This window comes from Zalophus californianus, chromosome X (genome assembly GCF_009762305.2).
Source record: "Zalophus californianus isolate mZalCal1 chromosome X, mZalCal1.pri.v2, whole genome shotgun sequence".
NCBI lineage: Eukaryota > Metazoa > Chordata > Mammalia > Carnivora > Otariidae > Zalophus > Zalophus californianus.
Window position 1 is genome coordinate 20,490,450 of NC_045612.1, and position 27,516 is coordinate 20,517,965.

Sequence of the window (27,516 nt, forward strand, 5' to 3'; positions counted from 1 at the left end):
CCATTCATTAAAAATATATTGAACTAGGGTCCAGGGGATCCAAAATGGGCATGGCTCAATCCTTGCCTTCAAGCTCAAAGTCCAGTAACAGAGGCAGGCCAGTCAATATCACAACACTACAGTGTAACAAATATCTTAGTTAGAAACATGTACAAAAGTACTGTTTTAGCTAGACTGGGATGAGAGAGAGTGATAGGTAGGTGGTCATGGTCTGGGAACGTTCACAGAAGTGGTAATATTTGAGTTCAGTGTCCAGGGATATATAGGAATGTGGCAGGTGGGAAAGAAAGAGCTAAGAATGATCCAGGAAGAGGAAATAATGCATCGATGACTGGAAAGTATGCAAGAGTATACGGTATGGGGACAGTGGTTAAGTGTTGAGTGGAATTACATCACCCCATTCCATAAAGACTTTAAGGCAGCTTATAAGTAAGGTTACAATAAAAGAGAAAAATTACAAGTAAAATAAACCAGCATCTAGGAAAATATAAATGAATATCAAAGGTGAAGACCAGGTAGGGAGGTTAATTAGAATTCATATGTATAGGTCATAGGATCCTACCCAATTTCTAAAATTGAGCTGTACCTGTGACCAGGTAGCCAAAACAAAAAGGGAAACCTAATCAGTTAACATAATTTGCATTTTCCATGAAGAGAAAATACACCAAACCTCAGAGAAGTCAAACTTTTCATAGCCCTTCACAATTTTGTGTGTGTTGGACATTTTTGTTCTGAAAGAATCTTTTCATACAGAGCTTCATATATAGGAATGGACACTAGTGAGGTGCTTGAGTGATTTCTGAAGCCCAAAGACGGGTGTGTAGCCCAGGACTAGTCAATATTACTTTCCCTAGTTTGCTGCAAAATATAAGACTAAAAATATAGTGATTTTTACCTAAAGCTAAATTTGCTCAGTTGCAAGAACTGTTCTTTATTCTGAGATTATAGACATTCTGCATTTTTGGTTCTAAAATGTTCTATCTTTTTTTAATTTAATTTAATTTTATTATGTTATGTTAGTCACCATAAAATACATCATTAGTTTTTGATGTAGTGATCCATGATCCATTGTTTTCATATAACACCCAGTGCTCCATGCAGTATTATGCCTTTCATAATACCCATCACCGGGCTAACCCAGCCCCCCAGCCCCCTCCCTCTAAAACCCTCAGTTTGTTTCTCAGAGTCCATAGTCTCTCATGGTTCATCTCTCCCTCCGATTCTCCCTTCATTTTTCCCTTCCTTCTCGTAGTGTCCTCCATGCTATTCCTTATGTTCCACAAATAAGTGAAACCATATGATAATTGACTTTCTCTGCTTGGCTTAATTCACTTAGCATAATCTCCTCCCGTCCCATCCATGTGGATGCAAAAGTTGGGTATTCATCCTTTCTGATGGCTGAGTCATATTCCATTGTATATATGGACCATATCTTCTTTATCCATTCATCTGTTGAAGGGCATCTCGGCTCTTTCCACAGTTTGGCTATTGCGGACATTGCTGCTATGAACATTGGGGTGCATATGGCCCTTCTTTTCACTACATCTGTGTCTTTGGGGTAAATACCCAGTAGTGCAACTGCTGGGTCATAGGGTAGCTCTATTTTTAATTTTTTGAGGCACCTCCACACTGTTTTCCAAAGTGGCTGTACCAGCTTGCATTCCCACCAACAGTGTAAGAGGGTTCCCCTTTCTCCACAACCTCTCCAACATTTGTTCTTTCTTGCCTTGTCAGTTTTTGCCAGCTAACTGTTGTGATGTGGTATCTCAATGTAGTTTTGATTTGAATTTCCCTGATGGCTAATGATGATGAACATTTTTTCAGGTGTCTGTTAGCCATTTGTATGTCTTCTTTTGAGCAGTGTCTGTTCATGTCTTCTGTCCATTTTTTGACTTGATTATTTGTTTTATGGGTGTTGAGTTTGAGAAGCTCTTTATAGATCTTGGAAATCAGCGCTTTGTCTATAGCGTCTTTTGCAAATATCTTCTGCCATTCTGTGGGTTGCCTCTTTGTTTTGTTGACTGTTTGCTTTGTTGTGCAGTTTTTTATCTTGATGAAGTCCCAGAAGTTCATTTTTGCTTTTGTTTCACTGGCCTTTGGAGATGTATCTTGAAAGAAATTGATGGATTCCTGTCTCACATTGAGGTCTTTCATCCATTTTGAGTTTACCTTTGTGTATGGTATTAGAGAATGTTCGAGTATCATTCTTCTGTATATAGCTGTCCAATTTTCCCAATACCATTGGTTGAAGAGACTCTTTTTTCCATTGCATATTTTTTTCTGCTTTGTCAAAGATTATTTGACCACAGAGTTTAGGGTCGATATCTGGGCTCTCTATTCTCTTCCATTGGTCTATATGTCTGTTTTTGTGCCAGTACCATGCCGTCTTGGTGATCACTGCTTTGTAATATAGCTTGAAATTGGGCAACATGGTGCCCCCAGCTTTGTTTTTCTTTTTCAACATTTCCTTGGAGATTCGGGGTATTTTCTGATTCCATACAAATTTTAGGATTGTTTGTCCCAGCACTTTGAAAAGTGTCATTGGAATTTTGATCAGGATGGCGTTGAAGGTGTAGATTGCCCTGGGTAGCATAGACATTTTAACAATGTTTATTCTTCTGATCCATGAGCGTGGAATGTTTTTTCCATCTTTTTGTGTCTCCCTCAATTTCTTTCATGAGTGTTCTGTAGTTCCTAGAGTATAGATCCTTTACCTCTTTGATTAGGTTTATTCTGAGGTATCTTATGATTTTTGGTGCTATTATAAATGGAACCATTTCTCTAATTTCTCTTTCTACGATTGCATTGTTAGTGTATAAGAAAGCAACTGATTTATGTGCATCGATTTTGTATCCTGCCACATTACTGAATTGCTGTATGAGTTCTAGTAATTTGGGGGTGGAGTCCTTTGAATTTTTCACATAAAGTATCATGTCATCTGTGAAGAGAGAGAGTTTGACTTCTTCTTTGCTAATTTGAATCCCTTTTATTTCTTTTTGTTGTCTGATTCCTGTTGCTAGGACTTCTAGTACTATGTTGAACAATAGTGGCAAGAATGGGCATCTTTGTCATGTTCCTGATCTTAAGGGAAAGACTCTCATCTTTTCCCCATTGAGGATGATATTTGCTGTGGGTTTTTCATAGATGGATTTTATGAACTTGAGGAATGTTCCCTCTATCCCTATACTCTGAAGAGTTTTAATCAGGAAAGGATGCTGTATTTTGTCAAATGCTTTTTCTGCATCAATTGAGAGGACCATATGGTTCTTCTCTCTCCTCTTATTAATGTGTTCTATCACATTGATTTGCAAATGTTGAACCACCCTTGCATCCCGGGGATAAATCCCACTTGGTCGTGGTGGATGATCCTTTTAATGTATTGTTGGATCCCATTAGCTAGGATTTTGTTGAGAATTTTGGAATCCATATTCATCAGGGATATCGGTCTGAAATTCTCCTTTTTGATGGGATCTTTGCCTGGTTTGGGGATTAAGGTAATACTGGCCTCATAGAATGAGTCTGGAAGCTTTCCTTCTGTTTCTGTTTTCTGAAACATCTTCAGGAGAATAGGTATTATTTCTTCTTTGAATGTTTGGTACAATTCCCCAGGGAATCCATCAGGCCCTGGACTCTTGTTTTTTGGGAGGTTTTTATCACTGCTTCAATCTCGTTACAGGCTATTGTCCTATTCAGGTTGTCAATTTCTTCTTGTTTCAGTCTTGGCAGTTTATAGGTTTCCAGGAGGTATCCATTTCTTCTAGTTGCTTAATTTATTGGCATATAGTTGTTGATAATAATTTATAATAATTGCTTCTATTTCCTTGATGTTAGTCGTGATCTCTCCCCTTTTATTCATAATTTTATTAATTTGGGTCCTTTCTCTTTTCTTTTGGATAAGTCTGGCCAGTGGTTTATTGATCTTATTAGTTCTTTCAAAGAACCAGCTTCTAGTTTCGTTGATCTGATCTACTGTGTTCCTGGTTTCTAATTCATTGATCTTTTCTCTAATCTTAATTATTTCCCTTCTAATGCGTGGCTTAGGCATCGTTTGTTGCTTTTTCTCTAGTTCTTTAAGGTGTAAAGTTAGTTGGTGAATTCGGGATTTTTCCATTTTTTTAAGTGAGGCTTGAATGGCTATGTATTTCCCCCTTAGGACCGCCTTTGCAGTATCCCATAGGTTTTGGACTGATGTGTTTTCATTCTCATTGGTTTCCATGAATTGTTTAAGTTCTTCTTTGATTTCCTGGTTGACCCAAACATTCTTGAGCAGAGTGGTCCTTAGCTTCCAAGTGTTTGAATTTCTTCCAAATTTTTTCTTGTGATTGAGTTCCAGTTTTAAAGCATTATGGTCTGAGAATATGCAGGGAGTAATCTCACTCTTTTGGTATCAGTTGAGACCTGATTTGTGACCCAATATGTGGTCTATTCTGGAGAAAGTTCCGTGTGTGCTTGAGAAGAATGAGTATTCTGTTGTTTTGGGGTGGAATGTTCTGTATATATCTATGAGATCCATCTGGTCCAGTGTATCATTCAAAACTCTTGTTTCTTTGTTGATTTTCTGCTTAGATGATCTGTCTGTTGCTGAGAGTGGAGTATTTGAGGTCTCCTACAATTAATATATTATTATCAATATGACTCTTTGTTTTGTTTAACAGTTGGCTTATGTAGATGGCTGCTCCCATGTTGGGGGCGTAGAGATTTACAGTTACTAGATCTTCTTGTTGGATAGACCCTTTAAGATTGATATAGTGTCCTTCTGTGTCTCTAACTACAGTCTTTAGCTTAAAATCTAATTTGTCTGATATATGAATTGCTACCCCAGCTTTCTTTTGAGGTCCGTTGACATGGAAGATGAATCTCCATCCCTTCACTTTCAGTCTGGATGTATCTTTAGGTTTAAAATGAGTCTCTTGTAGACAGCATATGGATGGGTCCTGTCTTTTTATCCAATCTGCAACCCTGTGCCATTTTATGGGAGCATTTAGGCCATTCACATTGAGAGTGATTACTGAAAGATATGAATTTATTGTCATCATGTTGCCTGTGAAGTCCTTGTTTGTATAGATTGTCTCTGTAAATTTCTGTTCTATATCACTCTTGGGGTCTTTCAACTTTTATAGAACCCCACTTAATATTTCTTGCAGGGCCGGCTTAGTGGTCACATATTCTTAGAAGCTCTGCATCTCTCCATCCATTCTAAATGACAGCCTTGCTGGATAAAGTATTCTTGGCTGCATGTTCTTCTCATTTAGTACCCTGAATATGTCTTGCCAGGCCTTTCTGGCTTGCCAGGTCTCTATGGATAGGTCTGACATTATTCTGACGTTCCTCCCTCTGTACATAAGGAATCTCTTCCCCATAACCGCTCTTAAGATGGTTTCCTTGGTTTTAAGATTTGCGAGTTTTACTATTACATGCCAGGGCATTGGCCTGTTTTCCTTGATCTTGGGTGGGGTCCCCTCTGCCTCTAGGACATGAATGTTTGTTTCATTCCCCAGATTAGGGAAGTTCTCAGCTACAATTTGCTCAACTATATCTTCTAGTCCGTTCTCTCTCTCTCTCTACCCTCTCAGGGATCCCAATAATTCTGACATTGGAATGTTTCATGGTGTCACTTATTTTTCTGAATCTGTTTTCATGGATTTTGAGTTGTTTCTCCCTGGCCTCCTCTTTTTCCTTCTTTTCTATCAGTTGGTCTTCTAGATCACTAATTCATTCTTCTGCCTCACTTACCCTAGCTGTTAGATCATCTAGATTAGATTGGATCTCATTGATAGCATTTTTAAGTTCTGCCAGTTCAGCTTTCATTTCTGCCCTTAGAGACTCTATGTTGCCATTAATCAATTTCCCCATTCTAGCTGTTGTCTTCACAACTGCTATCCTGAATTCCATCTCCCACAACTTGGTTATCTCTGCAACCATTTGTAAATCTGTGGCAGAAGTCATGGTCTCTGAGTCTTTCCTATTTTGGGGGTTTCTCCTCCTAGTCATTCCATTGAGGGGTGGTTGAGGGAATGTACAGAGTCCAAATTATTGATCACAGCCCAAGCAAGACGCACCTGTTTTATAGGGACCTTAGGGTTGTCAGCCTCTTGTTCTCCCAGCCTGTCTTCTGGGGGAGGGGCCTGCCCCATTGTTATTCAGGCAACCCTGTTTGGGCAGAGTTGCTCTACCCCCTCTGGGGAGGATGGGCTCAATGAAAACCGGTTTTGGGGGGGTTTTGTTCTCTGGCGGCTTTCCCTGGAGGATTTCCGCATCTCTTCCGGGAGTCAGAGCAGAAGAGATCATTTCCAACCCTCTGCCTTGGAACAGAGGGATCACAGTCTGTTCTTCAGTGAGCTCTCCAGGCCACACTATCTCCATTTCTGTCTGTGCTGCTATAAACTGCAGGGTCCTGGGTTGTGCACCCCTCAGCAGCGCTCCCAGTCCTCGCCTCCAGATCTGGGCACGTCTCTCCCCTCTGTACTTCTAAAACCACCAGCTGCCCCCAGTTCACATGTGCAGCCACGCCACTCCAGGTTTCAGTCCAGGGGGCTGCCCTAATTCCTTTCCCCACTGCTACCAGTCTGCAAGTCTGTGCCCTGTCCCTAGCATGGGAGGCTATTGCTCACCAGCAGTATAGGATCCCCACAGCTCCTTCCCCCTTCCATTTATCTTTGGATATGTGCCCACAGAATCATGGCTCCCTGCTTCATACCTCAAAACCAACCGCCTGTGATATTCTGTAGAGATCCAGATATATCTTCTTACATCTCAGGCTGATTTCATGGGTGTTCAGAGTGGTCTGGTAGATATCCAGCTCAATTCCGGGGATCAGTTGGAATAGGGTCCCCTACTCTGCCATCTTTTCCTCCCCCCCCCAAAAATGTTCTGTCTTTTATGAACTGTGCGAATGGTACACTGGCTAGTTTCTGTTATTTTCTCCCCACGTCTTTTCTTGGCAAATTAAGAGGGGTATAATTAAATGTATGTGTATATGTAATTTTATTTTATTCCTCTCTAAAATCTAGAAATCTGGGAACCACAGATGTAGCAGGAAATGTCCTCACTAATGCCCCTGCAAAGGTGTTCACAGCATCTCATGAGAGTCAAGGTCATGATCCTGAATCTGTCAAATGTTCTAATAAGGCAAGAACACAATATAAATAAATAGGAAGGAATAGGTGGAAGATGGGCTAGAAAGGTAGATATTTGCAAAAATTTATACTAAATAAAAAAGCTTCATTAGTAGAAATTTGAAATCAAAGTTGAGATTTACTGGGGTGAGTCTTTGTTAACTAAAACTGTGCCATATAACCCACCCAAGCCTAGTTTGCTACCTTATTTGCAATTGTTCGTGAACCAGGCCCTGCTTTAATTTTCCAGCTGGCCTGAAGCAAGGGTTTAGATGATCTTCTGGAGAAACAGGCAGATGTTGGTAGAATTTGAGAGTCATTTTGTAAAAATTTGGAAACTTGTGCTCTCTTTCCAAGAGGGCTAGTGATAACTTCAGGATCATCTCACAGTGCAGCCTGGCTGTCCTTAGAAATATGTATTCTCTCTTCAGGTTGACTGTTTCAGTCTTTTGAGGATTTGCATGAAGAGGAGGCAGTCAAGACTGTAGTGGGTTAAAATTTCTCAATACCCAGGCGTAATTCTTAATTTTCCAGTGAATTTTGTGGGACCTCTAAAGAAAAAGCAGTAATGTCCCAGAAATGTATACCGGAATTGGAATCATAATTCTCTGTGAAATACCTTAATTATATTTAGATCCCATTTGGTGTGCTTATTTTAGACTAATCTATGATTGCATTACAGTGGTTTTATTGTGAGTGCAAACTACCTCCTGGTGCTCAAAGAGTCTCTGGAACACCTAACAGAATAGAAATGCCTTTATGGTCAGGGGGGCACTTGGATGGGGAGAAGTCACTAAGTTTAGGAAGAGCCTTTCTAAGGGTGTGAAGGGGCTTCCAGCCAGCCAGAACCAGGTCTGGTTCTAAAAAGGCAAGACCAACAGTAAATGTGTTATCTCCTACCTTTGCCCACCTCCAGTTCATACACTGCCATAATTTCAACTTCTGTGGGTCAAAGTTGAGACAATGGATTTAAAACAGAAGCCTCTAAATTACCTAATAGTGTGGCAATACATATATCAGACATCTCAACAGGAAGTTCTAGGTATAGAGATAAGCAACTGGATGGTAGCCTTTGGGACATAAATATTTGAAGGCCTGCTACAAGTTGAGTAGTTAGAAACAGAGCTTGGGGCGCCTGGGTGGCTCAGTCGTTGAGCATCTGCCTTCAGCTCAGGTCATGATCCCAGGGTCCTGGGATCGAGCCCCACATTGGGCTCTCTGCTTGGTGGGAAGCCTGCTTCTCCCTCTTCCACTCCCCCTGCTTGTGTTCCTGCTCTCACTATCTCTCTCTCTCTGTCAAATAAATAAATAAATAAATAAATAAATAAATAAATAAATAAATAAAATCTTAAAAAAAAAAAAAGAAAGAAACAGAGCTTAATCTGACAAGGAGTATCTTTTTTTCCTGTGGATCCATGGACTTGGTGGGAAGGAATATAGACTAATGGTTGAGAGTATGGTTAGTAAAAGCCACCTACTGTATGGCCTTACAGTGTTAACTCTGTGAGCCTCAATTTCCTCATCTGTAAAATAGAGAGTAATATATTACCTATTCCTTAGGATTGTTAAGATTAAATGAGATGATATGTATAAAATAAAATCATAACCTAGAAATTCATGTACACTGAATTAATGGGTAGTAGTATTATGGACACCATCCCTCTTCCCCTGCCACAAAAATGGAGTTTGCATTTTACAGAAGGAACACCAGTGTGAACCATCCTGCCAGAAAATATCAAGGACTGAACCATAAAATTGGCATATGTGGTGTCTTTGTCAGGCATCAAAAATGGGCAACCTCTAAGGTTTCTAGTGTTTTGTAGACATCTGTAGTCTTAGTCCACATAGTAGAGTGTCGGTCACCTGGCATTGTTTCAACTGGCTCTTCCACACAGCAACAGTACAGTGACAATTTCTTGAGACAGTGGCTCTGGGGCCTTGCAGGGTCCCAAAGCACCTCTTCAATAATCTGAGAAAAATCATGGTCAGTCTAGTTTGGGTGTTTGGTGTACTTTCTATTTCCATTCATTGAAAATAGCCAACTCTGTTAATTAATCACACCCTATTCCCTAGGCATGCTGCATATTCTGCATCTCTATTGCTGTATGACAAACGATTTTATAACTTAGCAGCTTAAAAAACAATCATTTTATTCTATTTTAAGAGTTTCTGGGTGAAGAATTTGAGCAGGACTCATATGGGCAATTCTTTTGTGCCATATGGTATCAACTGGGATGTCTCAGCAATGGTAGGCTAGTCTGGAGGTTCCAAGACAACTTTATTCGTATGCATGGCACCTTGGCAAGGACAGATAAAAACACTGAGCTCAGCTGGATCCCTCTCTTTCCATTTACTCTAAGGCCTTCTCCACATGTCTCTCTACCATGATACTCCAACATGTTACACGGTATCTTGAAGCTCCAGTAGCATGTGTTCCCAGAAACAAGAAGTGGGAATGGTATCTCTCTTAAGGCCTGAGCCTGAAAACAGAACACTTCTTGTGTCAAAGTAGTCTGTAGCCCATCCAGATTCAAATGGGGTGGGGGGCATAGACCTCATCTCTTGATGAGAAGAGTCTCAAAGAATTTGTATCCACCTTTAATCTGTCCCACTGGGAAAAAAATAATTGTATGGAAGCACTTTGTTGCTCATCTGCCATGTTTTTAGTTATACCTGGTTCACTTTACACCTATAATGAAGTTAATTCATTAAAACAATTGTCATACTACACTGACACAGTGTAGTGGTTAGGAGCATTATAGTTAGACCAGCCTAGATTTGAATCCTAGTTCTGCTTCTTACTGGCTTGTAATCTTGGTCAAGTAACTAAATACTCTGAGCCCCAATTTCTGTATAAAATGAAGGATAATAACAGTAGCTAGTTCATAGGCTTACTGAAATGTGATTATATAAAATGCTTAGCACAGTGTCTAGCACATTGTAAGCACCCAACAATTTGGGTGTTGATAATTGGTGATACAGCATTGTAACTGCATGGATGTTTCTAAACTAGACTATGAGGCCGAGGATTTTGCCTTACTCATTCCCTCAATCCCAACACCTGGCACAGGGCCTGGCATCAAACTATTAACTGGATGGACATATGAATGACTGGATGGCAGCACAGAAATGGTATGTGCCTCCAGTGTAACTCCCTGGCTCAAATGCATAGAGAACAGAGGATGATTTTACTTCCAGGTAACTACTCTAGGTTGAATGAGCCCAAGTTGCTAAGGAGCAGGAATGTTTAAGGCTACACTGAAATATTACTTGAAATCATGTAGTAGAGCCACAACTCAGAGGAGCAAGCTGGCCCAAGTAACAAAGCATCTGTAGCATCTCTAGTAAGCTGGGATTTGGGGAAGTTCATGAATCAGAAGGGGGAATACAAACCAACGTCTTATGACACTTCCAGGCATGGCAATACCAAGAGTCAGAAGGCTATAGGGAAAAGGTGCTAGAAGAAGAGATATAAAAGCAAAACAGAACAGGGTATTTATTGTGGGAAGGACTTTGGAGGAATACCTTGGCCTTTTCCATAATCCTTATAAAACGATTTCAAATCTCCTTCAAAAGTTTGAATTCCTGTATTGCTTGGAGCACTGGGTGTTATATGCAAACAATGAATCCTGGAACACTACATCAAAAACTAATGATGTAATGTATGGTGATTAACATAACATAATAAAATAAAATTAAAAAAATAGGAAAAAGAAAAAAACTAATGATGTATGGTGACTAACATAACACAATAACATAAAATTTATAAATAAATAAATAAATAAATAAAAGTTTGAATTCCTAACATAAATGTTAATACTACGCACTTGTTAGTGTACTTGTGAAGCCAGGCTGGGGGCCTTGAAGAGGGAGATAATTTCTCTGGTGTTCTATTCCCAATGTATTTTCAATTGTTGGACTTTGGTTTTTCAGATTCTGCAATACTTGTTTAAGTCCGATGATTTCAAATGGTTATTTTCTTGGTTGGCATTGGAAATTCACATCGACTTTGGTGCTTAATGGTTGAAGATAAACAAACGAAATAATCAATGTGTTAGGAGTCTTTGAAATGTCATGTGCAACCTGCCCTCTAGCAAGCCCTGCTAGGCAGTGTAGCCTATGGAACTCTTGGCCTATTGAACACAAGGAAGAAAGCCATATGTCATGAATACATTTGCTTTTAAATGAATTTCATAAAATATTAATGTAATCATACCAAACAGAGTGGTGAGTACATCAGTCAGGAGTTATATTTATCCTGTGTATTTGTTTTTTGTTTGTCTCCATTTATTAGTAGACAGTACATGGAGACAGGCATTTCTTTCTCAGCCGAAGTGGCAGAACTTGTTTAATGAACTGATGTTTCTGTAATCTGTGGTAAGGTAGAGTTGTGAGTGACAGAGCTATATGAATAACAATGAGGAGGCAGGCAGAACAATAAAAGGAAGACAAACATTTCAGTTGGAGGGGAAAAATAGATGAAATTGTTTAGTTGGCACACAATCTAATCTGATCTTTTCCTATTGAAAATTAACAGTTTGTAAATGGGTGAGATAATGTTAACAATTTTCCCAAAATCATATACACAAGGAATCAAATTTTCCAAAGACACAAATGGCATTTTTAACCACAGTGCTGTTATTATACAGCATAGAAACACAGGGTATCAGGGGCCTAAGTCCTCCAAGATGGAAAGGAAGACCTGGACCCCCTGCCCCCACCTGATAGAGCCTGACATATTAAAAGCTATCACAAATGCTTGTGGAATGTGGGAATGAATGCCTGAATAAGTGAACTTATTGAATGGAAGGACAGAAATTTACCTATCAGGACTACCGTCTGTCATGCCAGGTGTTTTCGTATCTGTTCTGTCCTTTCATCCTTTGAGCTAAATGTCATCATTTATCCCCACTTTTATCAGAAAAGAAATAGTGCTATGTTACCAGATATTAAGAAACCTTCCCTAAGGTCATGTAACTAGTATGTGGAGGAAACTAGAGATATGAGAGCCACAGGGAGGAAGGAAGGGTGCGTGTGTGTGTGTGTGTGTGTGTGTGTGTGTGTGTGTGTGTTTACGCACACACGCTCACATGCATGTGTACAAGTGCATATTGGGTGAGCTGACATATGAGAGCTAAAAGTAAATTTGTTTTCAGAAAAATAAAATTTCTTCTAATTTCTTGGAAGACCTTTTTTTTTCTTCCCAAACATATCTGGGGTCTTGATATTTCAGCATGACAAGCATGTGGGAAGATAGGGAATGCCCTAGCTCTTATGGGGTGACTTTGCAATGGAGGATGCACACGTGCTACCTGCCTGCCTATCTGCCTGGTCATAAGACTCACCCTTACTGATCCTATCGTACCTGAAGTTCTGCTTCTCTAGGGACCACAGATTCTTCCCCCTGTTTAGATCTACCCCCTTTAATATCTTAGAAAGCCACCCAGGGGATTCAGAGCCAGCCTAAGGACATGCTTATAGGCGTTGCCCCTCAAGTGTTTGTGGTGAGCAGAGTAAGGTTTTTGGGAGTCGAACCTGCTAGTGCTACTTCAACTGCCCCCTACGTTATCAGAACTCCTTATGCAATATTTTGTTTGCAGTCCATTGTGCATTCTGTAGCAGAGGACAACAGTGAGAGGTGGGGAAATAAGTAGAATGCATTCCCTTCTCTCAAAGAACTTGCATTTTGATATAGAGACAAAATTTAAGTGAAATCAGTACCACCCTTACACCCAGGCAAGTGGGACCTTTGCCCCAGGCCCTCATCTCAGGGGACCTCATGCTTTGAAATGCCTGCCCTGATATTTTCTAAGTCCCCATCCGGTGCTAAGGACCAGCCAGGTAGGTAGTATGATCAGGGTAGGTGCCCTGAGTCCAGAACAGGTCCTATATAGGTTCTAATCTTAAGAAGCACATTTCTCGAAATTTTTAAAGTTCCTCTTCATTGCCTGGAACTGACCAGGACTTGCACTGTTATCTGAGCAAGGAGTCCCGCTCTCATACTGAACTTATGTGGACCCCAGTCCTCCTTTCTCCTCTTTGGGTCACTCTCCAATCCTCTACCCCACATGTGGAGTCAACCAGATTCTCCAAGAAGCTTCAAAACTCCTGCCTGTGGAGTCCTCCCAGAGTCTTGTTTCCAGGAAGGTAGACTGGTAAGTAAATCATTCTAGCTGCCTGGTGTGGCATTTCTCCCATGGTATCTCATGAGATTATGCCACTGAATAGTGTTGATGCTGATTTGGGGTGAATTGAACTGTGTATATAGATGAACCCCACAGAAAAACATTTGTGAGGGCCCCTACACATCCTAGAAGCATCCCTCAATGAAAAGATGATGCAAAATAAAATAAAATTCAGTGGCAACAGATATAGAACAGTTTTTCAGCACAGAGTTGAGAATGAACCAGAATTATATGGAAAAAGTTCTTCAGGGAGAGTGGCCTTGGAGAGTTATTTAAGGCAGGCCTTGAAGTATGGGGAGAATTTGGGGAGGCTCAAATGATTCCAGGCAGGGAGAACAATATGAACAAAAGCACAGAGAATATTTATTGAGTATTTTTGTGCTATACATTATGCTAAGCACATTACATTCATCATTTTGTTTATTTGTCATAGCTCCCTATAAGGTAAGGGTTTGCAAATGAGGAAATGGAGGTTCAAAAGATTCATCCTGCTAAGCAAATAATAGAAGTAGGACCCAGGTCTGCCTGATGCCCAAAATTGTATGCTCTTAATACCACGCTATACTGCAAAAAGACAAGAAGTGTTACAAGGGAGAGCAAGAAGCCTTGTCTGAATGGAGTGGAGGGTGTGCATTGGGAACTAGTGGAAGGCAAGATCAACAGACAAGGCACAGTCATAGTATGAAAGGCCTTGGATATCAAAATGAGATATAGAGATAAACAGACTGGTCAAGCAAAAACAAACAGCCCTATCCCAAAAGGAAAATGCACAAGTAGAATATAATATTTAAGACCTGGTAATGCTAATACCATGTTTTCTTAAATATTTTGCTTCTGTCTTAGAAAGATCCTTGGTTTGAAATTTATAAGGTAATATTCTGCCTCCACTTGACCTTGCCTGGTGTCACTTACTGTTCTGTCTTTTCTCTCCTTTTTTAGATTTTGATCCTGCTCTTGGAATGATGACTGGAATTCCACCAATAACTCCAATGATGCCTGGCTTAGGAATAGTACCTCCTCCAATTCCACCAGATATGCCAGTAGTAAAAGAGATCATACACTGTAAAAGCTGCACGCTTTTCCCTCCAAATCCAAGTAATATTCTGCTTTTTCTCCACACAAGTCACAATGTTTTGGTGTCTGGGAACACTCTTCTTTCTCAAAAGAATACCCAAGGGCTTCATAGATGTATGTATAGAAGCTTCACCTAGAAAACAGAAGACAGGAAAATTTTCTCTTACTAGGCATGGCTGAATTTTATGCACAGAACAGTAGATTTCTCTGTGCTGGTTGCAGTACAAATGATAAAACGTGTTTCTAATGCCATCTGGTAAGGCATTCAAGTGTGTTTGTACAGAAAGAGACACCTGACACAAATTGTTCAACACTGTCATTTACAGACTTTCTTTTTCATAACTGGCCTACATGCTGATGATGGCAGTAATAGAGTATGTCTGAGCCTACCTGAGGCACATGAGAATATACATTTGGTGCTAAGAATCCTCCACTGCCACCAGCTATTCACACATCACTCCAACTACTGCTATTCAACTGATGGGCTGCAACAGACAGTGGGGTGAGGTTTAACTTGCAATGAGGGCAAAGAGGAATACTGAGACCAAGTCAAACTACTTGGCATCCATCCAATCAATGAAATTCATGTGGAAATGGTCTAGGGATCTATCTTGTCAGTAATGAACAGGTTTCTCCTTAGACTCTTAAAAACATCTGCAAAGATATGGTGGACATATTTCACTTAAAATATAGCAGCAATAATTGACTCAAACTTTTTTTTCTGGATATATTTGGGGTTTTATTTACTTTAAGCGATCAGAAGTTATTTCTGCCCATGACTCAAGCCTCATTAAAGCTTTTTCCATGATTCTAGTGGTGGTGCTGGGTGGCCTACTTAAGGGAGCTGCCACCACAGTGCTGAGATTAAAGCTGTTAAGGGACACATTCAAGGGTTCAGGCCATAGACCAAATGAACTGGCCTTATCACAAAAAACATAACTTTTGACATGTGACTTCAGACAACTATTTCATCTCCTATCTTACAGGTAGGATTCCTTAACAGGAATCAGTTAATCATGGAATCACGCCCTGGCAGGGACCCAGATTCTACTTAGGATAGTCTGCTCACAACTGAGAGAATTTTAGAATCAGTCAGGGTTGGTTAGACAAATCACCTCGGTCCCTTTTGCTAGTGAAAAATGTTCTTAATCCCTTCTTCAGGTCTTTGAACTTGATCGTCAGCAAGGTACTTCCTTCCAGGCCAATAAGAAATCTCGGAGGCTAGCATCTCAGAGGACTGAATTGGGAGAAGAGCTAGTATGTCACAGGAGAATTAGGGAATGGAGAATAAGATGGCCTAGTAGGCCTTACCTGCCAGCTCAAGTGGCCATTCCTGGATTTGTGTTTAGTGCCTAGGTGAATGAATGGCACTGTTGTACCCTTGTCTTACTCTTACTGCCACTGTCCTTACAAATGGGCAGTGGACTTTTTTCCCTGTCTTCCTGTGTGTTGCTTTTGGATTAGAGAAAGCTGTGCATCACTGATACTACCTTTCTTCACTTCAAAAGCCATGAATTTAGGCATTTCCAGTGTTAAAACCTCCTACGTATGTAAAGGTAGAATCCTGCTGGTTTAATCATCCATTTATTACATAATCAGCCTGCACTAGGCTTTCATTGTCTCAATCAAGTCCACTGTAACAAGATGGCTCATAACCTGTAATATCTTGGCTGTGTAGAAGTGACAACTTTATAGGCTATTCAGTTGCTGAATTTCCAAAGAATAACAGATACCTTGTGTATAACACATAGACCATATTGCTGAGCAGACTTTAAAAGAATAGACATACACATCTTAAAGAGGCTCTAAAATTTTTTTATGAGGCTCTAACTTTTTGATAGTCTCTAGGAAAAGAAAGAGACAGACATCTCTCAAATACATTTATCTTTCCCCACCTACACCATGCCTTCGCAGTTCTGAGCTGGAAGGGCCATAGAGTAAAAGGGAACATTTTACCTTCATAGCTCAATCCTTTAGTTCTTCATCTCTGTGTTAAGAATACAGACAGAGCAATTAGTGCCAGTAAAGTGGTGGCTTCTGGGAAGGAACTTGGCTTTGGATTGAATTAAAAATGGACCCTCCTGACACAGCTTAAAGTAAACTGGTATTCTATTTCCTGTTTAGAACTTGGATTTTGTTACAAGGGGGCTCAGGTTAATTGTCTGGGGGAAAACGCTAATGGAGAAGACTCCCTTAGTTCTGTGCTGAAAGCATGGCAAGTATGATTTTTTGTTAACACCCCAGACTATGAAGGTGTGATGGGAAGAGGGATTTGGTATGCCTGAATCCCTTATCTTCTCCAAAGCCTACCAACCTTGTCTGCTAAGGCCTTGATTATAAACCCCAGCACTTAGCCTGCCTCTGCTATATTCTGCCTCTGTCTCTGACATATTCTCTTGCACTCAGTGGCCTCTCAAGCAATAAGGTCCTGTGATCTCACAGTCTCTTTATGCAGCCATCGAATCTGCTTCTCTCTCGCTTCATTAGAAAGCATCTTTACCATCAATTCCTTACCCCCATCCCACCTGACACTTCATCCAGGTTCTTGTTACATATACAGAACCCAAAAGTCCTGGGGCTCCCATTGCCCACAAATGCCAAGTCCAACTCCTGACTTCAAAAACCTTTCACTGGTGTGCTTCATGTGACTGTCTTGGATCCATCATTTCTACTTGCCACTTACCCACCCCTTAGTCAAGTTCAACTGCTTCCCAGTATTCCATTTCTCTCCAGCCCAACTGCAAGCCTATCTTCTCCTGGAACATTTCCATGTGGAAGATACTGAAATTAAAACAATAGTTAATCATTCATCGCTCTAGTGCATTTTCACTTAAATATTGGGTGCTAGGTCCAGTGAATAATTTTTACCCCTTAAATTACTTTATTTCTCTCCTATTTTTAGTTCTAGTGACCCCTTCATCCTTCTTGAAACAATACGTCATTTGAAAGTGTAAGAATGACCAAGACCACTAGAAAGATTATATAGCTCAAGAAAGGATGACAACCAGAGTGCCCTGAGGAATTCCAACATTTTAAAATTTAAAAGAGGAGTTTGCATTTCTGTACAAAAGCCCTCTTTACTAGCTGTTTCCAGTTTTTTTCAATTTCTCTTAAATCTTCTTCATTTATGCTTTTGCCCTGCCCCCCTTTCAAAATGCCCCTTGTTTAAGAACTCTAGTGACTTTATAATACTAAATCCAGTAGTCAATTCTCAGTTCTCTTCCTAAATGACCTAATAGCCATATATGACAGAGTTGGTTTCTGCTTACTCATTAGTATACTTTTTTACTTGGCTTTCAGGATACGACACTATCGGTTTTCCTCCCACTTCAGCTGATAGACCTTCTGCATGGAGAGGTTGCATTTTGAGTCTACTGTCCAGTTAACAGGAAACTTGGAATAAATGGTGGAATATCACCTGCTATATACGGGGTTGTGGGAAAACACCCAGGAGCCAGAAGAAAAAAAGCAATTTTTTTCATTTTACTATTTCAGAACAGGCCAACCTCATTTTGGCTCCTAGGGCTGGGTTCTATAAAGAAAATTAGAGAAAGTGGGTAAATTGAGAATAAAGATTCACCAGTCTTCTGATTATTACCAATCAGTTGGAATTACATTAAAATATATCTGGCCCCTGCTGATTGTCTAGGAGGCCTTCAGACTTGGGCTGTCTAATGAAATCAACTCAAAGACTTTGCAGTACATAAATTCTGGCAAACCAGTGGAGTGATATCTGACGCTCCTTTGAAAAGCAAGATACAAGCAAGTGGTTTATGCCACTTGCTGCCCCCTACCTCACTTCTCAAAGATCAGCAGTGACTCTGATCTTAATGCTGATTGCCCCAAAAGAGCTCCCCAGAGTAGGTGCTTAGTTGTAATTAGAGTTGCTAGAAGCTCCTCCTTTTCCATTACCAGAGATTAAAGTTCTTTATACTCTCAGTTATCTTGAATCATTTTACATGAAGTTTTCTTCTCTATCCAGAGTAGTGGTTGGGGTGTTAAGAGAGTTTAGCACATTACCTGATTAATAGGTGAACTTTGAATTTGCTTTCCTATGGAGTTATCATTGCTGTGCCCAGATCACTATATTTCAGTGGGATTAGAAAATCAGGCCCAGACAGCAAAGTGCTTTGAGCTGCTAATTAAAGTACAAGTACTATCCATTAAGGAAGATAGTACAGCCCGTTGCCTTGTTGAGTGGCATACACCTAAATCTTAGCAAATGCTATCGAAGAGGCTTTCTACATTTACCCAAGGAAAATAAATAAACCCCAGCATTCTTGACCCCACTCTTAGTGGCTTTTATGCTTTCTTACTTAGCAGTTACCACAAAATAATCACAGCATCTGAATAGGGTGATGACTTCATCACAGAATTTTTAAATCCCACAGAGTTTTTAAAGGAAAAAGCCTTTGTATTTTCAGTGTTATATGTAACTGTGGCAAAGTAACCAGACATTCCTTAGAGTCTCTCAGTGGACCAAAAGGTAGACCTAACTAAGCAAACTTGAATAATATAAAAAGGTGATCATTTGCTCCACAAAAAGTTTCTTTACCATCAAATTCCTTAAATAGTAAACTTCAGAAGGATTCTAAAATGGAATTTTTGGCTAAAGCCCTTGATTTGAAAACATGGCTCTGTGTTCCATGGTCAGAACTATATGTGTCTTCACAGCTGTAGATTCCTCGATTTAGAAGAGTGATTCCTTCCCAAACCAAGCCTTATCTGAAGATCTGGATAAAGCAAGGAGCTAGGAATTTAGAAGTCCAGGTCTTAAGCTACCACTCCACTCCAGACTTGTGGTAGGGCTTTAGAAAGTCTCAGATTGGTAATCAGGAAACCCAGGTTCTATAACAGTAAATAATAATAACACTACAATACCTACTACTTATTGGGAACCTATCAAGTGCTAGGCATTGTACCACTTGCAATATAGACATAGATTATCGATTATCCTACAAAAATCCTTGTAAGGTAGAAGACAGTATCCCCATTTTACAGATGAAAGAATGAGGTTCTCAGAGGTTATGTAATTTTCACAAGGTCCTACAGACAGTTATTAAGTTGAGGTTTAAATCCAAGTTTACCTGCTCCAAGTTCATGTTCCTTCTCTTTCTAATTTGGTGACCTTGAATGAGTCACTCAACCTGACTCAGCTAAGGTTTTCTCTGTAACATGAGAAGTTTAGACCAAGTCAGTGGTTTTCAATCCTAGCTTTCATTAGAGTTGCCTGAGGAGCTCTAAAAAAAATAATGCACAGCCTGCACCCAAACTAATTAAATCACTCATTGGAGTGGGCCCAGGATTTTTTGTTTGACTCCCAAGTTGATTCTAATGTGCTGTCAGAGTTGAGAATCACTGGAAGTGTGTGATATTAGAATCCTTCTATTTCTTAAAAAACTCAGAAGCAGAAGTCTCAAGAGATTCTGGACCTCATTTTTCCCCTTTTTGGCTAAAATCAAAGTGTTCCAGTGTGCATGACTAAGACATTTCAGATTCCTGCTCACTAGGTTATCTTCCTTTTCCTTTTAAACTTTTCCTATAGAACAAACACCATACAGTGAATTCTTGAAATGACAGAAATTTTTAAAATTAACAGAAACTTTATAAGTTCCCTGAATCCCTTTACCCCTTTTATTGACTAAATAGAGGGGAAGAGAGCATCATGAGAACCTGATTATTCTGAGCCACACGTGTGATAAGACAGTGGTAGCAAAGTAAGGAAGCTAGAGATGCTCATACCCAAGGAGGCTCCCAAATCATCCACTTGCCAACTTGGATAAGCGTCAAGTGGGGACCTTGGCCTGATCTACAAGTGAGACTCACTTATTTTTGCATGGGAGCTGTAATCACTAGTTGTTGAGCTCTCTAAATCTTGAGCTGGGAGAATTATTGTAAAGAGCTGAATGAAAAGAATGGATTACACAAAATAAATCCTTGCAGATACAAAACCAACACTAAAAAAAAACCCTTGACCTTCATGCTTTGTTTTGTTGGGCTGTGAACTGTAGAATTTTGCTTGGAAAATGCTTGGATACATATAAATAGCAAGACGGAGCTGGCAGATACAACAGGCTTTATGTATAAGATGAGCGAGTAGAAAGCATATTTTTTTAGCAGAGGGAGAATCATCTCATTAAATAGGTTTTTAATGACTCTCTATAGCCAAATTTATCTCACTTTAGTTAATGATTTCCCAGACAAGCTTACTTTCTCTGCTGTCTTTCATACTTCCCTCTAAATGCTGCAGGATTGACTCTGGACCTCACCTCTCCAGCCAGAAATTGGAAGAAGGACTCACTGGTATCAAAAGACAAAAAACCTAGAAAGGATGGTTTATAGTCTGGCTGACTTTGTCAGCCAAATCATTCTGGTACCCGTAAATATTTTTGTAAATGTTTACCCCATCATTGTCAAATTAATTCTGAAACAGTTCTTTCAGTAAGCATGAACAGAGAATTTAGTAACTATAAACTGAATTAAACAACCCTTCTCTCAGGGACCTTGGTTCCGAGAATTCCAGAAAGTAAGAATTTAAAGTGAGTGGGATTTCCCCCCAACTGTCTTATTAGCAAAAATGACTGAAAATTGGGCATAGCTGAGTTGTCACAGCAAAAGTAAAGAACAGAATTAAAGAACTCTGGATGGGACAGACAGATGGGTCTGAGTCTTTATCATTTAGGCATCATGATCACCAAACCATTGAATAAAATGATTTCCATGTGCTATGGAGCAGAGATGAGTGCCTTAGAGGCCACATGCTTTTGGCACTCGGGCCAAAGTCTGATGGGGACCGAAGGGCTATCTCTGGGTCATGTTAGATTTCTAAGAGGTCTGTCCCAAGCAAACATCTTAATTCTTTAATTTAATTTTTAATTTAATTTAATTTAATTGCTTTTGCAATTCCACTCAGATCTTCCACCTCCTGCAACTCGAGAACGACCACCAGGGTGCAAAACAGTATTTGTGGGTGGCCTGCCTGAAAATGGGACAGAGCAGATCATTGTGGAAGTGTTCGAACAGTGTGGAGAGATCATTGCTATTCGGAAGAGCAAAAAGAACTTTTGTCACATTCGCTTTGCTGAGGAATACATGGTGGACAAAGCCCTTTATCTTTCTGGTAGGTGCTTAGTTATGAGCAGTGTGCCCACCAGGCACAGTGCAGAGATTGCCGGTCAGTGTATTTGCATCTGCGGCAGATAAAGTTTTTGCTATCCCCTCTTGCCTTCAGAGATGGAAAATGAATGTTTGTACCCAATTTCTTAAAGTTCTTTGGTAGTTCTCAGTTGTCTCTGTTGTCCACAGCTCCTTACTTGTCACATCTAAGGGCCTTGATTATCTGTCTTACCTCACAACACCATCTCCCAGTTCTTCCCTCGCATACGATGTCCTAACCACACGAAGCTAATTCTAGTTCTCAGAATGTGCCATGGTGCTTTATGCTTTTTCCTCTGACTATAATTACCTTTTCCATCCCACCTGCCATATATACATCCTCACACCCCAAAGCTCTAGCTCAAGCATAACCTCTTCTGGAAAGCTTTCTCTGACTTCTCTCCCCACTGTGCCTCAGGCTGGTCTGGGCAACCCCTCCTTAGCACTTCCACAGTACCCAATGTTTCCTCCTAGCATGACACCTATAGCACCATGCTAGAACTGTCTCTTTCCACATCTGTCTCCCTGACCAGAGTATGAACTCCTTAAATGAAGGGACTGTGTCTTATTTAACTTTGAATCCCCAGTATCTAGGAAGAGGGGAGGTCAGTTAGATGCCCGTTGCAACAGGCCAGGGAAAACCTAATGAGGGTTAAAAACTTAATAAAGTTTTTTTATTTTAATGTCTGTTAGTTAACATAGTATTATATTAGTTTCAGATATGTACAATATAGTGATTCATCACTTTCATACATCACCCAGAGCTCATTCCAACAAGTGCACTCCTTAATCCCCATCACCTATTTCCTCCATCCCCCCACCCACCTCCCCTCTGATAACCATCAGATTGTTCTCTTTTGTTAAGTCTGTTTCTTGGTTTGTCTCTTTTTTCCCTTTTGCTCATTTGTTTCTTAAATTCCACATAGGAGTGAAATCATATATGGTATTTGTCTTTCTCTGACTTATTTCACTTAGCATAATACTCTCTAACTCCATCCATGTCATTGCAAATGGCAGGATTTCATTCTTTTTGTTTTGTTTTGTTTTTAAAGATTTTATTTATTTATTTGAGAGAGAGAGAGAATGATAGAGAGCACGAGAGGGAAGAGGGTCAGAGGGAGAAGCAGACTCCCTGCTGAGCAGGGAGCCCGATGCGGGACTCGAACCCGGGACTTCAGGATCATGACCTGAGCCGAAGGCAGTCGCTTAACCAACTGAGCCACCCAGGCGCCCAGGATTTCATTCTTTTTATGGCTGAATAATATTCCATTGTATATATATATATATATATATACTACCTCTTCTTTATCCATTCATCTATCAATGGATACTTGGGCTGCTTCCATAATTTGGCTATTGAGATGTAGCATAGTCTTATTACATTTTTTTTTCTTATTATGTTATGTTAATCACCATACATTACATCATTAGTTTTTGATGTAGTGTTCCATGATTCATTGTTTGCATATAACACCCAGTGCTCCATGCAGTACATGCCCTCTTTAATACCCATCACCAGGCTAACCCATCCCCCCACCCCCTCCCCTCTAGAACCTTCAGTTTGTTTCTCAGAGTCCATAGTCTCTCATGGTTCATCTCCCCCTCTGATTTTCCCCCCTTCATTCTTCCCTTCCTGCTATCTTCTTCTTCTTTTTTTTTAACTTATAATGTATTATTTGTTTCAGAGGTACAGGTCTGTGATTCAACAGTCTTACACAATTCACAGTGCTCACCATAGCACATACCCTCCCCAATGTCTATCACCCAGACACCCCATCCCTCCCACCCCCCACGTTATTACATTTTCTAAGTGCTGTAAAATATACAGAAGATTTGACAGCACTTAGGAATGATAATAGAGCATTCCACAATAGACTGTTTTAATAAGAACTTAAAGGTCTTGAAAAACTCTGAACAGTTGTACATAAAAGATGACATGCTGCTCGGGAGGTATCCATCTAAACATCATTGTAATCGGCTCTCTGGCAACAACTACATCCTGGAAACATTCTCAAGGCTGCCAGGAGAAAGGGGATTGCAATCATCAGTGATGTGAAAATAACTAAATTTTGCCCTTTAAATTTGAACCTGCTCCCCGAAAGCTCATAAGTGCTAGAAATGTCCTGAATTGGATGGCTGTTCTCCCACATTGTAAAAAAAAAAAAAAAAAAAAAGGTTAAAACAAAAATCCTTTAGAAAAGGGGCTGGGAATGTAGAAATAACCATTTCTTTCTATTGGAGTTTGAGCATCTTAGGGAGCTGGCATTGTGCACGATGTACCAATCTCATAGCATCACAGTATCTGTTGTGTGTTTATACCAAGCTTTCATATCATCCTCTTGTTTGATCCTCTCCATGATACTGGGAGAATAGGCAAGGTAATCATTAATAGCCCTTTTTCTGATGGCTCAGATGATCAAATAAGATGACTGAGTGTGAAAGTGCATTGTAAACTGTAAAGAGCCCTAGCAAAATGTGCTTATGAAATGTATTCTTCCTCTTTCTAAAAAGAATGTGTAGCAGTTTTAGTGTTAAGGGGCATTCTTTATAACAGCTTTGTTGAAGTATAATAATTGACATACAGTGAAATTCACATATTTCAAAACTACAGTTTGGCACATACATACATACAGCTGTGAAACCATCGCTACAGTCAAAATAATGGACATGTCCACCTCCCCCAAAAGCTTCCTTCATACTCCTTTTGTGATCCCTTCCTCCTACCCCTCCCTTCTCTCCCCAGGCCACCACTGCTCCACTGTCTGTCAGATTAGTGTGCATTTTCTAGAGTTCCATATAAATGGAATCATATGTATGCTCTTCCTTCCTTGGTATAGACTCAAATTTCCATTTGATATCATTTTCCCTGTGCTTGAATTTCCTTTAACAATTTTTATAGTGCAAGTCTGCTCCTGATTAATTCTTTCAGCATTTGTATGTATTAAAAAGAACTTATTCCACCTTTCTTTTTTGAAAGATATGTTCTCTGGATGTAGAATTCTGGGTGGACAGTGTTTTTTTTTTTCTCTCAGATGTTACTTCATTATCTTCTTGTTTGTATTTTTTCCAACAAGAAATATGATGTTATCTTTTTGTTTCTCTGCACATGTCTTAAGTCCATGAAAGCTTTTAAGATATTCTCTTTTTTATTACTGGTGTTGAGAAATTTGATTATTATATGCCTGGTATAATGTCCTTCATATTTATTGTGCTTGAGTTTCATTGAAATTCTTAGATCTCTGAGTTTTCATTAAATTTGGACATTTTTCTGCCCTTATTTCTTCAAATATTTTTTTCTATTCCCTCCCCTCTCTTCAGTCAGGACCCCAGTTAGGCTATAGTAGGCCCCTTGAAGTTGTCCCACATCTCATTGGTACTCTGTTCATTTTCTTTCAGTCCTTTTCCTCCATCTTTCATTTTGAACGACTTATATTGCTGTGTCTTCAAGTTCATTAATCTTTTCTTCTGCAGTGTCTAATTTGCCATTGGTCCTTTTCAGTGAATTTTTTTCAACTCAGACATTGTACTTTAAATCTCTAGAAATTTGATTTTGATTCTTTTTTATGTCTTTTGTGTTACTAGTTAATATGGTTACATTTTCTCTAATTTCTTAAGCATATGAAATCCAATTATAATAGTTGTTTTTATGTCCTTGTATATTAATTATATTATCTGTATCACTTCTGGGTCCATTTTGATTGGTTAATTTTTTAATCTTTCTTGTGATTTTCCTGCTTCTTTGAATATTGGGTAATTTTTTTATTGGATACTAAACATTGTGAATTTTACCATGTTGGGTACCATATATTTTTCATTCCTGTAAATATTCTTGAACTTTGTTCTGGGATGCAGTTTAGTAACTTGGAAAAATTTTTATCCTTTTAGGTCTTGTTTTTTAAGCTTTGTTCAACAGAACCAGAGCAGGATTTAGTCTAGGGCTCTTTTTTCTCCACTAACTAAGGCAAAACCCTTCTGACTACTCTACTCTATACTCTGTGAATTATTCTCTTTTTTTCCTGCTCTGGCTTGTGGGGAAAGGAACTATTCCCAGCCCCATGTGAGCTCCAGAGATTCTTGCCTCTAATGCACAGGTAGTTTCTGCATACACACACACACACACACACACACACACACACACACACACACACACACAGACATCAATGTGCAGCTAAATAATAATGGAGGACCCTCTGCAGATCTCTGAAGTTCTTTCTCTGTGTAGCTTTCTTCTTTCCAGTATTCTGCCATATAAACTCTGTCGGTCATAGTCTCCCTGGATTCCTAGTTCAATCTCTTCAACTCAGGGAGATCACCATGCTTTGACTGACCTCCTCTCCCTGTCCTGAGGCCTGGAAACTCTCTCCATGTAATAAACTGGAGAAATCACAGGGATCACTTCATTTGCTTCTTGTCTCTCAGTGATCTCTGTCTTCATTGCCCAATGTCCAATGTCTTAAAAACCATTGTTTCATATACATTTTCCATATTTTTAGTTATTTAAGGCAGGAGTTGGTCTGCAAGCTTATGCTGAGAATGAAGTGAAATAAATGTGTGTGGAAGCAGCTAGCTCCACTTCTGAAACTTAAAAAGTTAATAAAAACTTAATAAATGTTTTTCACGTTTTTGTTAAGAGATTTAACTTGGGTAGTACGGCTGGCACAAAAAGTGGAAGTATGGACTTCAATCCTGGTTTTATGAATCTTGGTCTTATACCACTAGATTACAAGCACACTACCTCTTTTTTTTAAGGATCTCAAATTATATATCACGTGGCTCACATACCACTGCCTATCATATCCATTTTTTTTCCAGAAAGAAAAAAAGTTCAGGGTTGCCAAATACATCTAGGAAACAATTTGGGGAATTGAAATGTCAAGCTGATCCATTTAAATTTTATTAAAATTCTATATAGTGGTATGACTGATACTTCTGAAGTCATCCAAAGACACCACAGTTTGAGGCTACCTTTCCCATTCATTCCAACCCATGGTGCCATATAAGGCTCATTCTTAATACCATTATCCCTAGAGCCTCCCTCTGCCAGAGGTAGGGTGGCAGATGGAGGAATAGAACTATGAACAAGATTGACCCAACCCATAGAATAGTAAACTGTGATCAGAAATGAAACTATAGTCCAAGTTTTTTGATGGTTCACCTCGCTAGTAGTGAGGAGAGAATTTAAGATTATGTGGTCACTTGAAACTGCTACAACCACATTGGAAGCACTGAACTTGGAAAAGTACTTAACAGTTGTTCACCCACTGAGCTACTCTTGTACTCCTCTCTCTCCCTCTTGTGCACTCAGGTTACCGCATTCGCCTGGGCTCTAGCACTGACAAGAAGGACACAGGCCGGCTCCATGTTGATTTTGCACAGGCTCGAGATGACCTGTATGAGTGGGAATGCAAACAGCGTATGCTCGCAAGGGAGGAGCGCCACCGCAGAAGGATGGAAGAAGAAAGATTGCGCCCACCATCCCCACCACCAGTGGTCCACTATTCAGATCACGAATGCAGCATTGTTGCTGAAAAACTAAAAGGTACAGAAAGCACTTGAGCTTTGTGATTAAAAGAACTCTTTTCTTTGGGGAAATTTAATAGATATATTTGTATTGTTGACAGTTATCCTTTGAATTTCCCACTAACGGATTCTAAGCATTTCTTGTGTTGGAGTTTTGCAGATAGAGAGATGTACCTAGTAACTGAAGAACCAGAAAGATTTGTCCACACACCTGTGTCTCTACTCCTGCACTGCCTCAGGGGATGGTGTTTTTCTCTCCATACATAAGATGACTAGGATGAGATGCATTTTCACCACTTTTCTACATCAGAGAATTTTAGCTGTGATTCATGACTTGGGACCTGTCAGCATCCCCTTTCATTGTGGATAACAAGTTAGTTTTGAATTCTAAATCAGAATGATAGAAGTTGATGTCACTCTGGAAAACTCTGGTAAAAATTCCCTTTCCACAGATGAGAAAATGGGGG

At 39.7% G+C, this 27,516-nt stretch overlaps 1 protein-coding gene across 11 annotated transcripts in view; it reads left to right on the forward strand.

Annotated features, from left to right (window-relative positions):
- ENOX2 (ecto-NOX disulfide-thiol exchanger 2) overlaps positions 1 to 27,516 on the forward strand; it is a 281,319-nt gene that overhangs the window by 217,387 nt on the left and 36,416 nt on the right. For all 11 annotated transcript variants that reach the window (XM_027608771.1, XM_027608768.1, XM_035725679.1 and 8 more), the window contains 3 exons: positions 14,240 to 14,395; positions 21,288 to 21,494; positions 26,835 to 27,068. In XM_027608771.1, coding sequence (XP_027464572.1) covers positions 14,240 to 14,395; positions 21,288 to 21,494; positions 26,835 to 27,068 — 597 coding nt within the window. The remainder of the gene's footprint in view (positions 1 to 14,239; positions 14,396 to 21,287; positions 21,495 to 26,834; positions 27,069 to 27,516) is intronic.